Source organism: Sinocyclocheilus grahami, unplaced genomic scaffold, assembly GCF_001515645.1.
Source record: "Sinocyclocheilus grahami isolate Dianchi unplaced genomic scaffold, SAMN03320097.WGS_v1.1 scaffold635.1, whole genome shotgun sequence".
Classification (NCBI taxonomy): Eukaryota; Metazoa; Chordata; class Actinopteri; order Cypriniformes; family Cyprinidae; genus Sinocyclocheilus; species Sinocyclocheilus grahami.
The window spans coordinates 374,521-391,637 of NW_015505814.1; the positions used below are offsets into that span (position 1 = coordinate 374,521).

Below are 17,117 nucleotides of genomic sequence, written 5' to 3' on the forward strand. Positions count from 1 at the left end.
TACCTTATTTGGAAGGGTCATGAATAATAATGTTGAGCTCTGCTCTGATTCAGTAGCTCACACAGCAGGAAGGAAACACAGGGAAAATATATATTTCAATACTATCTCTCACAGTTATATCGTTGGGTAATTATACTGTATATAAAATGCGGGAATCAGGTAGTCGCTATTAATATACGGGGCATTGAAACTTTCGAATGCACGATCATTTTACTTTCACTTTCGAGATTTGTGATCGCACGTGCTCTGTGTAAACTACAGCGGCAGTACTTACCACACATTTTACAAGATCAGAAGCTTGTCAGTGGTGCTCAGGATCTGTAAATCATTCGCCATCATCCTCAGTCATCGCTCCTTACTCTGTTTATGTGCTAAGTGAAATCTTATCTACTGTAATGTAACAGGCTACCGCTAGCAAGCAGCTAACCATGTCCCTTTAGTGGCCCGCGTTATTTTATTAAAACGTGCATTATTTGTTTTCCGTGCTTTTCTGAATACAGACACCAACCCATCCCTGCACAGCCTGGAACATAACATTTATTTCCATGATCTGCCGTTTTCGCTATTATCCTCGCTTGTTTCTTCACAATACCTGCAGAACTTCTGATGATTCGGCTGTGCAGGTTCGGCTGGCAGCTGGCATAGAACATGGGCGGGTATATGCAAATGTTGGGGGCGTAACTATTAGTGATCCCGAATGTAACGTCACAGTCGGTGTTATGTTCTGATTCGCCTATTTTTCAGTGGTCACGAGCATGCACGAGATTTACATAAGAAGGAGGAAACAATGGTGGTTGAGGCTCACGGTATGTCATTTCTATGTACTGAACTGTTATTATTCAACTATGCCAAGGTAAATACAGTTTTCCATTCTATGGTATCTTTAAGAAATCTTACCAATACCAAACTTTTGAATTGTTTAGGTTGAAAAGCAGCATTGTACATCTGGGAATTTACAATTGATGAATTATGAAGTCACATGAGATCATACCTCATGGTCACTCCGATCCTCCTCTGAGCCCTTCTCCTCACCTGAATCATGGTTCAAGACAGGCTGGGCGGCTGCCTGGAAGAGGCTGGGAACTCCTTTCCTGAGGGAGCAAGAAAAAGTCCTTGAGACCATGGCTTTGGTTTTTAGATCTTTTAATATTACTTCATACAATATAAGAGAAGCCCTGAGGAACCCTTAGAATGAGCGACCCGCTTTGTGCCGTTCTCGCTTGAGTGGCGAACAGGGAGAGCTACAAGACCTGACAACGAAACGGCCTTGCTGTGCTGACCGCTTTGAGAGCAACTGGAGTGGTCAAACAAGGCAGACACCTGACGTTCTTGAAGTGTTAGCGAAACTATGAAGAAGCACATGAGAAAAATCGGACGCACAAAGCCCAGCCTGTGCTAATGCATTCCCTGTGCGCTTGGATGGGTTGATGGGGGCCGGACTCGGCTGAGCGGATAGCCGTGGCTCTTTTGTGCTCAAGAGAGGACAACCACTCCCTAGGCTTTGGGGCAGTGATCTGGGCCATCTTAGGGCCACAGTCCGAACGAGGTGGGCGGACTGGTGGCTTGAGAGGTCATGGGCTAGAGCAGAGTTAGACACACTGTGTAAAGGAAGAAATAGAAGGGAGGGACAGAGAAAGATGGCGAGATTTAAAAGACAGATGCTTCAAATAATGTCGATAGCAGTTCAAAGAGACAAACTGCAGTGACACTGACTGCAAGAGGCATTAAGTTTGTGTTTGTGCATTGTGCCGATGACAACGTGAACGTGCCTTCAGGATTTTCTCAAGACAAACTGCTCTTTTCAACAGTTAAGCTGACCTGAATGAGCCAAAATAAGAGTTTACTGAAAGCTAGCTGAGAAAAGTTCCTGAAAAATGCAATTAACAAAGAGTGAGTCTCCATTTGCCAATCTGCTTGTCACGGCAGAACAGATATAGAGCTAAATACGGTTAATTCATCATATTCAGCGGTTGAGTCTATTAGTGGACCTGTCGGAAGCTGAGGGAAGAGACCTTGTGACCCAGCCACGGACATCTCAGCAGGACGCCCATGTCCAGCAGCCCTGCCACAAAACCAACACAGCAGGACGTGACATCACACTAGCATATAACACAAACAGACACTCAAACTAAAAGTGAAATGAGCCAAAGATCCACTGAGTCGGGTTACAAGATTTCCCAAAAATTTAAACTCTAAAATCTAAAATAAAAATTTTAAATCGAGTTTTTAAAAGTCTATGTTAGTTACTCCTACTGTATAAGTTAAGCAGATATTGGGATGTGATGGTACATATGAACTGAAGGACTAAAATAAACAAAAAATAAAATAACAAAAAATAATAAAAGATAACTGAAAATAAAATAGTAATAAAGTCAAGTAAAACAGTAAAATATTTTTAAGAATATATGATAAAGTCATAAAATAAAAAACAAAAATAATGAAAAAATAAGCAGTTGAGTTATTTACTTATTATAGCTACACACTGCTATAGACAGTAAACAAATTAGCAGCTTTTGCATTTGTTTTCCAGATAATCACTTAAGGTAATTCACATGCATGTCTCTTTTATGCCCATGAGGGGGCACATGACTCTTAGTTTGACTTGCTAGAAAAGCTAGAAATGTAAAACTTTTTGGTAAAAATTTACCCTTTCTTTTCTGATTTATTTTTGCTAGGTGTGAAAAACTGATATCACAAGACTTCACTATTACACACACCAAAAACATTTCAGTTTGCTCCAGAAAGAATATATAACTTAGTATTTGCAGTATGCACATTTTGATATAGATATGGAAGAAAAATCCTTAAGGGAGCAACAACTTCAGTTGAACCTGATTTAATATTATATTTCCATTTTCATGTTCAATCAATAAAACAATTTAAAGGCAGTCAAAGACAAAAAAAACATACTATATATTTGTTTACACATTATAAAGTAGTACAAAGTTTTTTTAAGTACAAAGTTTTTTTTAAGGATTCTTAATCATGTCAAAACCTCCAATTACTCTTGAAACATTTTCATGCTACTGATTGGAAGTGATAATAGTCTTATTCTATTTAAATTATTCTATATATGTTATTTTACAAAAATGTAGCTGAGAAAATGTTTTATCATACATTGAGTATAGTTCTAAGAAAAATCCTTAAGGGAGCAACAACTTCAGTTGAACCTGATTTAATATTATATTTCCATTTTCATGTTCAATCAATAAAACAATTTAAAGGCAGTCAAAGACAAAAAAAACATACTATATATTTGTTTACACATTATAAAGTAGTACAAAGTTTTTTTAAGTACAAAGTTTTTTTAAGGATTCTTAATCATGTCAAAACCTCCAATTACTCTTGAAACATTTTCAAGCTACTGATTGGAAGTGATAATAGTCTTATTCTATTTAAATTATTCTATATATGTTATTTTACAAAAATGTAGCTGAGAAAATGTTTTATCATACATTGAGTATAGTTCGGCCTTTAAAAATGTTCTCCCCCCATCTACTCAGTTCTGCCAGTTCAAACTGCATGACGAAGTAATGATGGTTTTGAATTTAGACATTTTTACATGCTAAATATTGCTTAGATTACTTTACATTCAGATTTCCACCCAGATTCAGATCTGATTCAGAGTCACTGGAAGACCCCCTCTCTTCCTCAGACGACTGATCTTCAGAGAAGAGAGAGAGCGTGTTGTTTTAACAGACGAGGGGTCGGTTGAACTCCTTGCGGACCCACTGTTCTCCACAAGCTGAGATAGAGGGATTTGAAATTAAAAGAAGAGGGAGGGAGGAGTCCCATCACTCGCAGAGATGAGATACAGATGCCCACAGAGATAACTGGTGAATGAATGGGCTGCTTATTTCGCTTTCAGTTCATCTCGTCTGAGGATGGATGGACTGAGTGAGGGAGTGAAAAAGAGGAATAAGTAGATGCACATTTATCACGTTTGGACTGTATTGTTCTGTTTAATCTGGGCCACCATCTAAGAGCAGGAGACGTCTGTGTGTGTGTGTAGAGAGAGGAATGTGTGAAAGAGACTACAAGAGCCACATGAGTGAGCTGCAGGAGCTCAGACTGAGAATGTATGTGTGTGTTTGTGTGATTTACTTTTGATCATTTACCCCAAAATTAAAATTATGTCATCATTTCCTCACTTCCATGTTGTTCCACACCTGTTTGCATTTCTTACTACTAGACAAAAGAAGCTATTTTGAAAAATATTGTTTTGGACCCCACTGACTGTCATTGTATGGACAAAAACAGTTGGAATGTTCTTCAAAATATCTTCTGCTTTGATGTATGATATGAATGATACAACAAAAATACAGTGTGCTATTACTTTTCCAAGCAATCAGTCTTTTGATTTGACTTAAGCAACTATCTAAAACATCCTAGCAAACATCCACAACAACAGCAACAAGATAACAACCAAAATATAAAAACAAATCCAATATTCACTAGTATTCAAAATGTTGGGGTTGGTAAGATTTTTAAATGTTTAAAAAAGTCTCCTTAATGCTTACCAAGGCTGCATTTATTCCATCAAAAATAATACTGTAATATTGTTAAATATTATTACAAGTTAAAATAATCTTTTCAATTTTAATATATTGTAAAATATAATTTATTCCTGCGATGGCAAAGCTGTTTTTTAACAAAAATAATTCTAATATGCTGACTTAGTGGTCAAGAAACATTTATTATTATTATTATCAATATTGAAAATAGTTGTGCTGCTTCATATATTTGTGGGAACTGTTATCAGTATTTTGATGAATATAAAGTTTAAAAGAACAGCATTTACAGTATTAAAATATATTTTTTTAAATAGAAATCTTTATTACATTCATTTTTATCACTTTTAACCAATTTAATGCATCCTGGCTGAATAAAAGTATGCATTTCTCTAACAAAATAGTTTACTATATATATGGTACATATCAGAACCTTCTGAACATTCTTTCTGAGATATTGTCTTTATGCGTTTTGTATACTATAATTTTTTTTCTCTACATCTGCCTCTTACAGTATTAATCAACACTTGATTAATACTTTAATCAAGTATTGTTATGTTCTTTAAAAAGGGTTATATATAAATATATATGCTACTCAAAAAAATGTTGCTTTATAATAATGGGGTTTGTAGGTCTGAAAAGACTGACCGGTTACTGTCTTTCCCTGATCAAGCTGCCTCATGCTTTCATTTAATGCAGTTTTGATATTAAAATTCATTTTTAGGTTGGTTTGCGGTTGATGGTCAGTTCGCCTGTCAATATCGACATCTGTAATTTTATGTGTGTTTTCAATGCCTCTTTCATAAAAGGAGTCACATTGTATAGTCACAGTGTGTGTGTGTGTGTGTGTGTGTGTGTGTGTCCAGTGTGCCCTACAGCTGCAGCTTCAGCGGATTACCCATCATCCACACGGCAACATTACACAAGTCGTTCTTTGAACAAAAGTCATGGCTGCTATTAATGAGATGGTAATCCCGGGCACCGCTACCTCCCAGATCTGCTTCCACTGACAGGGAAAGAATGTCCAAACGGCCTGCTCACAACACCCAGCACAACACTGAGGCCATTGTCAGCTGTGCTGGTCTGAGCCCTGGACCCAGCTCAAGAAGTTATCCCCTTCCATCCCGATCCTGTCCCCACACCCTCGTCTCAACCCCTTCACACCCCATGAATAAAAATTAAAGCTCTAAATGGGTGGAGGGAGGAAAGGAAAGAGAGAGAGGGACCGAAGAGAGAGAAAGAGGAAAAACAAAATGTTTTGCTGGAGATTAGGGTGGGGTATCTGGGATTTTGACGTCTGAGGTTCCCACACGAAGATCTGACATCTACCCATCCTATGACTGCTTGGTTTCTCGGTCTCACCATAGGGACCACACAAACTGTGAGAGGCCCAACACCCTCTAAAACTACAGAGAGAGGCAGACAAATCGAGCTAAATCGAGGCTGAGGAAACTCTCTTAACACTACACATCTTCTAATTACCAAAGGTTTACAGTACAAAAAGACTGATATAGTGTAATCTTTCATGGTGGAGGTCATCAAAAAGTAAATAACTGATGATACATATTCATCAGATCTTTATACTTTTCAAACAGTACAAACAAACATTAAGTCAAGCATGCAAATGTGCAGAAGTGAATACCGTGATGTGTGAAATTCATGAAATTCATCTTAATAGATGGGGCTGTACCTCAAGATGCTTACTAGCCTCTCAAATAATTTGAATTTCTTAAAAGCAACATATCTGTTTGAACTCTCAAAGAGGAATGAGAAAATATATTATATTACAGTAAAATAGAGTAAAAACAGTAATATTGTGAAATATTATTACAATTTAAAAACCGTTTTCTATTTGAATATATTTTAAAATGTAATTTATTCCTGTGATGAATTTTCAGCATCATTACTCCAGTCTTCATTGTCACATGATACTTCAGAAATCATTCTAATATGCTGATTTGTTGCTCAAGAAATATTTATTATTATTATTATTATTATTATCAGTGTTGAAAACAGTTGTGCTGCTTAATATTTTCATTTAATTAAAATTTTATTTATTTTTTGTGAAAACTGCAATACATTTTTTCAGGATTTTTGGATGAATAGAAAGTTCAAAAGAATAGCATTTATTTTTAAAAGACTGTAATGTTACAATGTCTTTACTGTCATTTTTTAATATCAGTTGAATGCTGAAAAAAAATCATTCTGACACCAAAACTTTTGAAACATTGATATATGATGTGATATGATATGATATATGATATAATATTTGCAGATAAGAGGTTGAGAAAGTCCAGCAGTAGTACATTTCCATTCCCTTTGTTTGTTATAGCAACACATTTTGATTTTTTTTTTCTGGTCCAAGCTTTAACAAAGACAACTAAAATGATTCCAGAATTTCTACTCATTTTAAACACCACTTCATCACCTGGCTCCTGCTTTTCTGGCTGATAGAAACTGATGGAAAGTAACCTGAGCTGGGTGGTTTTGTACAGCAAAATCTGATATATCCTGACAGATAGATCTTATAACAAATATTATATTATTTCCATGTATACAAATGCATTAATTTTTATTGTTGCTATTAAACATCCAATATAAGGTACAATAATGTGATTAAACTCAGAAGAAAGCTAGAGCGGGATGTGAGCGGTGTTAATCTGGTGAGGTCTGAATGTTGACAGCTAAAGCTCTGTTTGACTAACATGTCAAAGTTTCACCCAAACAGAGGAAATGCCACACAGGATCTACTGACACTGGGATCAGGCCGCTTTAGCATGAATGATTTAGCATTTCTCATGGGACAGAGAGAGAACGAGAGTTTGTAGCTGTCATTGGCGGGGCATGGTCGGTCTTTCTCACTGTTCTCTGCGAGTACAGAAGTTCTAAAGTTTTCTTTCTCTCTATTCAGGAGGTCCCTTGCTGCATGGGCTTTTTCCCCACTGTTAGTATTACAAAATCCCCATTCAGAATAACCCTTGTCACCTGTCAACTAAGCCAGGCTGGTTTTCTAGGTCTTTATCCCCTACACACACTGAGAGAAAATAAAATGAGCAGCTAAGCTTATACCCTGCCCCCATTTGATGCGTGCACGCACCCTAGAAATACACACACACTAAAACCGCATGTCTCAGAGCTGCTACTCTAGCAGATTAAAATTCATTACCCTGTTCCATTTAAGAAACGTTTACATTGCGTTGGTTATTGTTGGTCATTCATTAGGTGGTTAGGGGAGTTCACATGGGTCCTCCAGGGTGGTCAGATCCTAATCCTCATATCCAACCATTTTTAAGCATCTTAGCACAAACACACAAATGTGAGGGGCTCATTGCAACAAATACGTACATGTTGCGTGTACGTATTTGTTGTTACGTGTTACGTACAATATGGTTATTCTCATATTTGTCTATCTATATGTTCCCCGACAAAGGCATATGTTGCATTTATTTCATCACTGGTTTACCACTGTTTTCAGCAGCATATATTTGAGTTCAAAAACAAGTTTAGATATAACAATATCTTTCAAGTTCTGTTGATTCGGCAATTGTTCGGTAATTGACATTCAAAATTCTTTATGCCAGGACAACCATGGCTTTGAGTTGAAAAATTACTTGTTAAATTCTAGGATGATTATTCTTGCAAATCAGCTTCAATCATATCAGTTATATATATCATAATATGTGTACAAGTGTTTGCATAAACCTAAACATTATTTTTAGGCTAACGTAGACTATTTTTTTCTGTGGCATCCTACCAGACAAACACAATGACAAAAATACAAAAGCAAAGAAAAGAGCCACCCTGAAGCATAATGTCACTATAGACCTAATCTCTTCCCTCTTCCTGAATACAAATCACACAAACTGTTGTAGCCATATTTACCAAACACACACTAATAAAAGAATACTTTATGTTGGACACAATACAATTCCAATGCTTTTCATTTAAATGATGGCTTGTATTGTCTGCTGATCAGAAAATATTTTACATTTTTAGTAAACTTAGTAAAAACTGGTTAATAAAACAGTACATATAAATGATTAGCAAAGGAAACGTTGTGTTACTTCATGCTGGTGTTGTCTCTTATTTTTATATTTTCATATAATCATATTTTCTCTTAGATTTTCAGTATTTGGCTAGACAGTAAAAATGTAAGAAAAATCACTGTGATTTAACTATTTAAAAGTAAAACGTATAGAAATGTAAACGTGGCATGTCTGTATTCTTCACGAACTGTGTTATTTGCAGAATTACATCAAAATGAAATATCAAAATATGTACAGTATATAAAATTTCTATTCAGTGCCTTTTAGCTGTAGACTACTTTCACACAAATGGATGGTCATGAATTGAAACATCTAAATAAATTAATTAAACTATTGTTTATGTTATTCCAAATCCATACGATTTTTCCATCAGTTATTGAGCTCTATGGAATCAAATGTTTTTCTAAACAGATTGCAAGAGCCCATAAAAATGTAAAGAAGACTCTTTTTTTAAGCTTGAAGTTAACAGTGAGTTCTAAAGTTAATGGAGACCTTGCCTTCTTACTAATTCCTCTACTTACTAAGTTCATTACATTTGTAATATTTGTGGTACTACTATGTTCATTTATTTAAATCTTGAATATGATACCAACATTAAATTAAGAATTATATTCAAAACCAAATCCAAAGCTTGTGTGCAGTGAACAGTGATTCAACAAATGCTGACCTGACCGGTCAAAAGGGCCTGTACCTGGTGTCAAAAGCTGCCATGAAGATCGGGTACTGCACATTTCCATGGCGGTCAAGAGGGAGCCTGTCCAGCAGCTGCTCAAACTGAGGGTTGGAAATCTCCAGGCCAAACCTGTGGAAAAGGTCAGAGGAAGGTCACCACGGGATCACTGATGCCACCGCAGCCCGAGAGTCCACTCATAGGGCTGGCCAGTCCAGCAGGCTTTAAGCATACGCCACTCATTGACCCTCTCGCACACTGCAGAGTCAAGAGGTCATAAGGTCAACTGCCCTCTTCACCCGGCCATCGTACAGAGCTGGACACACACTAGCCAGTCAATCAAGGGATTAGACTTTACATACACGTATGCACACCCTCAAATATGCACTCATACAAACTACAACCATTACTCGCTCCAGAAAACATAGATAAAGACAAATGAACTTATCAAAGATTATGAATAAAAATGTGAGATTGTCCTTCAGATCTGACAGACACGGTCCACACTGACTACAATACTACATACTCAAATAAAGAGGATTATGGTGAGGTAAATGTGTTTTAAAGGACAGAGAGAAAAGACAGGGGAGTTTCAGTCTTTAGTAATTTGAGTAAATTAGGTTCTCACTCCATTTAGGACAACATAAGGCAGGGTTTTTCTGAGGGGGCACCAGTCACAGTCCTGGATTACTGTGAATTATTTTTTAACAATTTAGTAATTCAGATGTCTGTTTAGTACAGTGGTTCTCACAGGGGGCCAGAACCCACTAGGGGGCCTTTTCAAACTTCCAATGGGGCCACAAGATGGCTTAAAATGATTTAAAATACATGCATACACAAATAAACAAACACCATACATTTATAGTATACATTTTCTAATTATGCCAAGCTGTAAAATATTTTCTCAGGCAGACATTTCTGGGAAATTTCCATTTGTGAGAGAGTGAGAACATATATAAATACATAAAAGCATGAAAAACTAGTAAAATAAATAAAAGTAATCATGAACAACTAGTCATTTAAATTCACTTGCAATAAAAATCAATAAATGCTAAAGAACATTGTTCATGAAATTATGTAATTATGAAATGTAACTATTCATAATTATTTTATTTAATCAATTTAGTATGAATTATTTCATATAATCAACATATTTAATTATATTAATATTTAAAATGTTTAATATTGAATTGTTTAATATTAAATATTAATATGTAATAATGTTGATCCTAGTTTCTGTACATAAAAACATTTGAAAATGAGCAGCTGTGTTGTTACAACAGAAGTACCAGAAATATTTTGGAGGAAGATTCAAATAATGTGGAGGGAATTGGAGTCAAATAGGTTGAGAACCACTGGTCTAGTCGTATAGTTTTATCAAGCAGTCCTAGCATAACATAACATTTAAATCATGTTTTATCTGAACTTAATCAACATTGTGCAGCCAACATTTTCATTGTGTGAAAAAAGACCAGCTTTGATATTTTGATAGTGACTCTTTGGTAACACTTTAGGGAAAACTATTCACTATTAACTAATTGTTTATTAGCAATCATATTACTAGCATATTGGCTGTTTAGTAGTACTTATAAAGCACATATTAATGCCTTATTTTATATGACCATATTTTAGATCCCTTAACCCAACCCCATACCTACGCATAATTACTACAACAACTGCCTTACTATCTAATACTAATAAGCAGTACGGAGTTTATTGAGGGAAAACTTAGTTAAAAGTGAATATGTGTTCCCTAACCTAAAGAGTAATTGATTCTTTTTGTAATTTTAATGTGTTTTGTGTTACTAAATGAGAGTGCTGATGATGACGATTTTTAAAGCAAACATGCTGAAGGTGAGACTCGATCAGACAATGTGAATGTGTGATTTGACAAAACAATTTCAGAATTGATCACAATAATCATGCAGCTTAATCAGAGATAGAAAGAGTGTACCTGCTCTCCATAGCAGCTCTGAATTCTTCTTTACTAATAGTCCCTTTATTAAGCTTGTCAATGTTCCTATAAAAATACACACACAGAGAAATACACACATATATTGGTAAAAGTATTATAGAGCATTTTCTGAGCGCATAAGCTTTAGGTAAGACAATTGGATTTTCAAACTCAAGAGAGATGCTTCAAGCTAGAGGATTTGGAGTTGAAGTGGTTTGAAAGGAAACTCATTTAAACAGAAGGGTTTCCGTGATGAGGTTCTTAGTAACAATGTAAAGTTATAATTAAAGAGACCAAAAAACGTGTCAACCTTTGACCCAAAATTTTCATAGAGAGAGAAAAGATACCTGTTCTCAATTTAGAGGACGTTAATGGGGTCTTGTTCACAAGGAAAAAAGAGAAGAAAGAGTGGAAGAGGAAAGAGAGAGGTAGAGAGAGAATGGGATTGTACTCACTGAAAAGTCTGGAGGAGGGAGAGGTACTCTGACTGAAACAGGCGAGTTAATTTGACCTCTATGGCACTTAGAGAGGAAGCACCACTGATGTTCTCATTAGAATGAAACCTGCAGGGCGAAAAAATGAAAACATGCTCTTCTTGTTTTTTCTTCTCAAGAAAATGTATAAGGTTGAAACATGCACTACAAATGATTCTGAGTCAGAGGTGATTAAGAAAATACTTACAAAAATATAAAGTTAGATTGGAGAAAAGTTCTATCATCTTTTGTTTACGGATTGCATTTGTTCTAATATTTTGTTATCTAATGCAATAAAATTCATAGATTGTAAAGTGTGGCTTATCCCAATACTTTTTGGGGCCACTGTATTTTGTCACCATGATGAAAGGTTCTATACTTTGTAATTGTTTGCCTGCCTCGTTTTATTCATTCGCCAATCCTTTAAGCTGTGGACCACCCTAATCAAACCAAACACAGTCAGGCTTGGCCTAGTGTTCAGCAGCTGTTTACTGATTCCTGTGTGCTGGGTGACCCAGGGCAGGGAAGAACTATGGGCCGTAAGCTTGTTAGAAATGGAAAGAGTTTGACTACAAGGCTTAAAGATAACTTTATGTGGATGTGTCTGTGTAATATGGGTTCTGTGTAAGCACAGAAAAGACTCAGAGTTTCTGTTTCCACATTGCACTGTTACGGATGACAGAACAGAATAATATTAAATGTTGGGGTAGTGAGATAAAAGTTTTGTTTGGTTGTTGACGTGAATTTCTGATAAATATTCTGATATTAGCCAAAATAAATTTAGGTTATAATTCAATTATGTATGTGTGATGTACATATGTCATATCCCAATTAATTCAAAATCCAAATAAGACAACTGGCATATGCCTGTATTAATACACTTAAATATGAAATATTCATGTATATCGATGCACCTATGTGATTTAAAACATGCACATAATTTATTGGAAATGTTGGAGATCATTGCTCTCTTTCCATTGATTATGCATACTTTTTGAAATTCTGGATAATAACTCAATATACTCTAAAAATACTAAATGAATTCTCAATTATTCATGTTCTTAAAAACAAAACACAAGGGTATGATGAATTATGAAAATGTAAAAATATAGGCCATGAGACTGCTATAAATGTTTTTAAAACCTTAGTAAGAAAAAGAGTTTCCTCTTTGCTGCAAAAAATAAATAAAAAATTGCAGAATGGCAGGTGTTGGGAACCTGGGGGGCTCAAAGCTCCATATGAATAAGTATTATCAGGATATTGCTATGATGTGGATCTGACCGGTGTTTTGGATTGGAGATGATCTTGTGAGTGATGCCATCTGAACTTCTGTCCTGGAAGGTGCGCAGGAAGTTCAAGTACTGTACACAACCCTTTTTCAGCTTCAGACCACACTGAGACAGAAACAGAGCCAGGTGCTCTCTCTTCAGATGCAGGTCAAACTTCCTCAACACCTGCAGAAAGTCTGCAGCCCTCACCTACAAAACAAAACACACAATATTTACATGAATCAATATGCCTGACATTTCTGTACCAGTCTGTTTGTGAAGTCATTTGCAGTTTGCTACCTTTCCACTGTTCTCAGGATCCAGTTTATCAAACTCTGCTTTCATCCTCTGAGCTCCTTCCCTGAATCTCTCCTTCAGCCAAGTCTCTATGGCGATAGATGTGTGGCGCTCCTCTTCTGCTTTAGAGAGTGTCCTACCAGGAGCTGCAGGGAAGAGGAAGGCATGACAGGATATTATGTATTAGATGACCATTTAAACTCTGTAATGACAGGTCTCTGATTAATTAAATTTAACTTTTCTTATGAGTTCATATTAAACAACCAAGCAAAAGTTAAATCCATGAAGAAGGACTCTGAAGAAACAGGACCACAGCACCCTCTATAGTTTGTCTGTCCAAAGCTCCCTTAAACCAGTCTTAAGTCGCTAGGGTATATTTGTAGCGATAGCCAAAAATACATTGTATGGGTCAAAATTATAGATTTTTCTTTTATGCCAAAAATCATTAGGACATTAAGTAAAGATCATGTTCCATAAAGATATTTTGTAAATTTCCTACCGTAAATATATAAAAACTTAATTTTTGATTAGTAATATGCATTACTAAGAACTTAATTTGGACAACTTTAAAGACGATTTTCTCAAAATTTAGATTTTTTTGCACCCTCAGATTCCAGATTTTCAAATAGTTGTATCTCGACCAAATATTGTCCTGTCCTAACAAACCATACATCAATGGAAAGCTTATTTATTCAGCTTTGAGGTGGTGTATAAATCTCAATTTCACAAAAGTTGACCCTTATGACTGGTTTTGTGATCCAGGGTCACATTTATCTATACTTATTTCAATTAATAATTTTCTTAAAAATGTGATTGGACACAAACTGTTTTAGTGCAGAGTTTATTGTTGTAAATTGACTCCTCTTGATAAATTTGATTATCGATTATTTTGTAAATTGACAGTTGAGGAGACTATAAATCCAATAAATAAATAAATACAACTATTATGCTTGTGATACTGGTATTCTACAAATGTTATTATTATTTGCTAACATGTAACTTTACCTTTTGTGTCCTCAGGTTTTGGGGTAATGCAAGTATGATAGTTTTTCTCATTGTTTGGTTCAATCCTTCTGCTCAATCCCAATTTCTTTAGAAAAATAGTCTGTTTAACTGCTCCAAGTCCATCCACATCTAACCTGTTTAAAACAGATAGGCATTTTAATTGTTTTTTTTTTAAATAGACAATTATAATCTAAAAACGTATATAGTGATTTGACAGTATAAATCATATATAAACGCATAAATAAATAAAATTCAAACCTTTTCCATAATTTTTCAAAATCATTATCTTTCAGGTGAAGTTTGAGTTTGTTGAGAATATTTCTGAACTCTGGGGCAGAAATCCAGCTTTCAGTAAGACTCTCCAGAAACCTACAGTAGAAGAAATGGCAAACAGCTCATCAGAAGCTCATTTTTTCATGTTTATACAGTACCGTTCAAAAGTCTGGGGTCGGTTTGATTTTTTTTTTATACCATTTTTGAAAGTCTCTTAAGGCTATATTTGTTTGATCAAAAATACAATAATAAAGTAATATTGAGAAATATATTTCTATATTTTATATACTGTATCAATATTGGTTTAATATATTTTAAAATGCAATTTATTCTGTGGTTCAGAAATCCCTCTTATATGCTGATTTGGTGCACATGAAACATTTCTTATTATCAGTGTTGTGCTGCTTAATATTTTGTGGATACATTTTTTTTCATGCTTATTTGAGGAATAGAAAGTTCAAAAGGGGACCATTTATTTGAAATGTAAACTTTACCTTTTGTGTCCTCAGGTTTTGGGGTAATGCAAGTATGATAGTTTTTCTCATTGTTTGGTTCAATCCTTCTGCTCAATCCCAATTTCTTTAGAAAAATAGTCTGTTTAACTGCTCCAAGTCCATCCACATCTAACCTGTTTAAAACAGATAGGCATTTTAATTGTTTTTTTTTTAAATAGACAATTATAATCTAAAAACGTATATAGTGATTTGACAGTATAAATCATATATAAACGCATAAATAAATAAAATTCAAACCTTTTCCATAATTTTTCAAAATCATTATCTTTCAGGTGAAGTTTGAGTTTGTTGAGAATATTTCTGAACTCTGGGGCAGAAATCCAGCTTTCAGTAAGACTCTCCAGAAACCTACAGTAGAAGAAATGGCAAACAGCTCATCAGAAGCTCATTTTTTCATGTTTATACAGTACCGTTCAAAAGTCTGGGGTCGGTTTGATTTTTTTTATACCATTTTTGAAAGTCTCTTAAGGCTATATTTGTTTGATCAAAAATACAATAATAAAGTAATATTGAGAAATATATTTATATATTTTATATACTGTATCAATATTGGTTTAATATATTTTAAAATGCAATTTATTCTGTGGTTCAGAAATCCCTCTTATATGCTGATTTGGTGCACATGAAACATTTCTTATTATCAGTGTTGTGCTGCTTAATATTTTGTGGATACATTTTTTTTTCATGCTTATTTGAGGAATAGAAAGTTCAAAAGGGGACCATTTATTTGAAATGTAAACCTTTTGTAAGATTACAAATGTCTTTACTGTCACTTTTCATCATTGTAATGCACCCTTGCAGAATTAATTTCTAAATAAAAAAAAAATAAAAAAATCCTCCTGAGCCCAGATTTTAGAACGGTAGTCTTGTGACAGTGGTATCATTAAATATTCAAAATATTGACACACTGAAAATCAATTTAATTTATGTAATATGGCTTAATTCAAAATATTAAACATTTAAAATCATGATAGTAGTAGCACATAATTTATTATACTTTTCTCATTTGGTTTCTTTTTCTACGCTTTGTAAGTTACCAAAATAAAGATATTTTTCATAAATATTTGTCTGAGTGTGTGGGGGTGTGAGAGAGACCCTCTAGGAACATTGCAGAGATTGTTTAAAAGTCCCGTTTTTGTTTCTCCTCTCTTTGTCAGTCTCTCACACGCATAGACACACTGTCAATCATACATATGATTCTCTTTATTACGTCCCTCTATCTCTTTCACTTATCCTTTCTTATTCTCTTCAACCCTTATGGACCCATAAATCTGCCTTTTTGTGCCACATTTCTCTTCTTTTCCTGTTGCTCTTTCATCTTTATCTCTCTCTTGCTGTCTTTTTATTCAGTCTTTTTTTCTTTCTCTCATCCTATCTTTCCCATCTCTCACTTGGACTCTCATAGTCATTGTGTCTGTAAGAAAGAGAGGAAAAAAATGTGTGAGATTAGTCACAGAGATTTCATTTTTTTGCTCACGGCTGGAGTGTGTCTTGGTCTGACCAGGTCTTACGCAATCAGTATGACACACACACACACCAACCAAACTTTCATACTATCGCACACTCCTTCTACAACCTCATTGTATTATACTGATGCTTTAAACAGTTAGGTACAATAGTTGCAGTAGTACAGAGAGGGAGAAATGGAGGGGGCAGCAGAGCGGTAAGCTGCTTTGCTGATCATCCTTTTGCTTTCTGTCCACCCTGAGCATCTGAGCTGCTGTCTCACTCCCTGCTGCTGAACTTTGAGCGTGAGCAGTTCACATTCTGTTTCTGAACTGTTATCTCTTTGTAGAGAACTGTCTGTGTGATAATTGTTTTTTTTTTTTTTTACAATTTAGACTCAATAATCATCATATGACCCTAAAATGTATTTCTGTCATGAAAACTCTCGGAGGGATTGGCATGGTAATGTACATGACAATGTTAATGTATTTGGTCTTGGCGGAATATATCTGCTACGCTGCAGCTGCTGCGGCAGAACAAGTACCTAGACTTGCTACTGCCAATACATCCAAAACATGCTGCTGTGAGCATGTAAGAAATATTGCTGCTGCAAATATAACATACATGAAATAACCCCCATATAGCATACATGAATCACC

General features: G+C 35.2%; 1 protein-coding gene across 1 annotated transcript in view; it reads right to left on the bottom strand.

The window, feature by feature from the left end:
• The window catches only part of LOC107558191 (EF-hand calcium-binding domain-containing protein 6), a 31,065-nt gene that overhangs the window by 10,299 nt on the left and 3,649 nt on the right, over positions 1-17,117 (bottom strand). Inside the window, exons 6-13 of the mRNA XM_016241812.1 lie at positions 15,250-15,360; positions 14,992-15,125; positions 13,223-13,365; positions 12,936-13,132; positions 11,637-11,744; positions 11,182-11,247; positions 9,249-9,359; positions 992-1,091 (exon numbers count right to left, since the gene is read on the bottom strand). Coding sequence (XP_016097298.1) covers positions 992-1,091; positions 9,249-9,359; positions 11,182-11,247; positions 11,637-11,744; positions 12,936-13,132; positions 13,223-13,365; positions 14,992-15,125; positions 15,250-15,360 — 970 coding nt within the window. The remainder of the gene's footprint in view (positions 1-991; positions 1,092-9,248; positions 9,360-11,181; positions 11,248-11,636; positions 11,745-12,935; positions 13,133-13,222; positions 13,366-14,991; positions 15,126-15,249; positions 15,361-17,117) is intronic.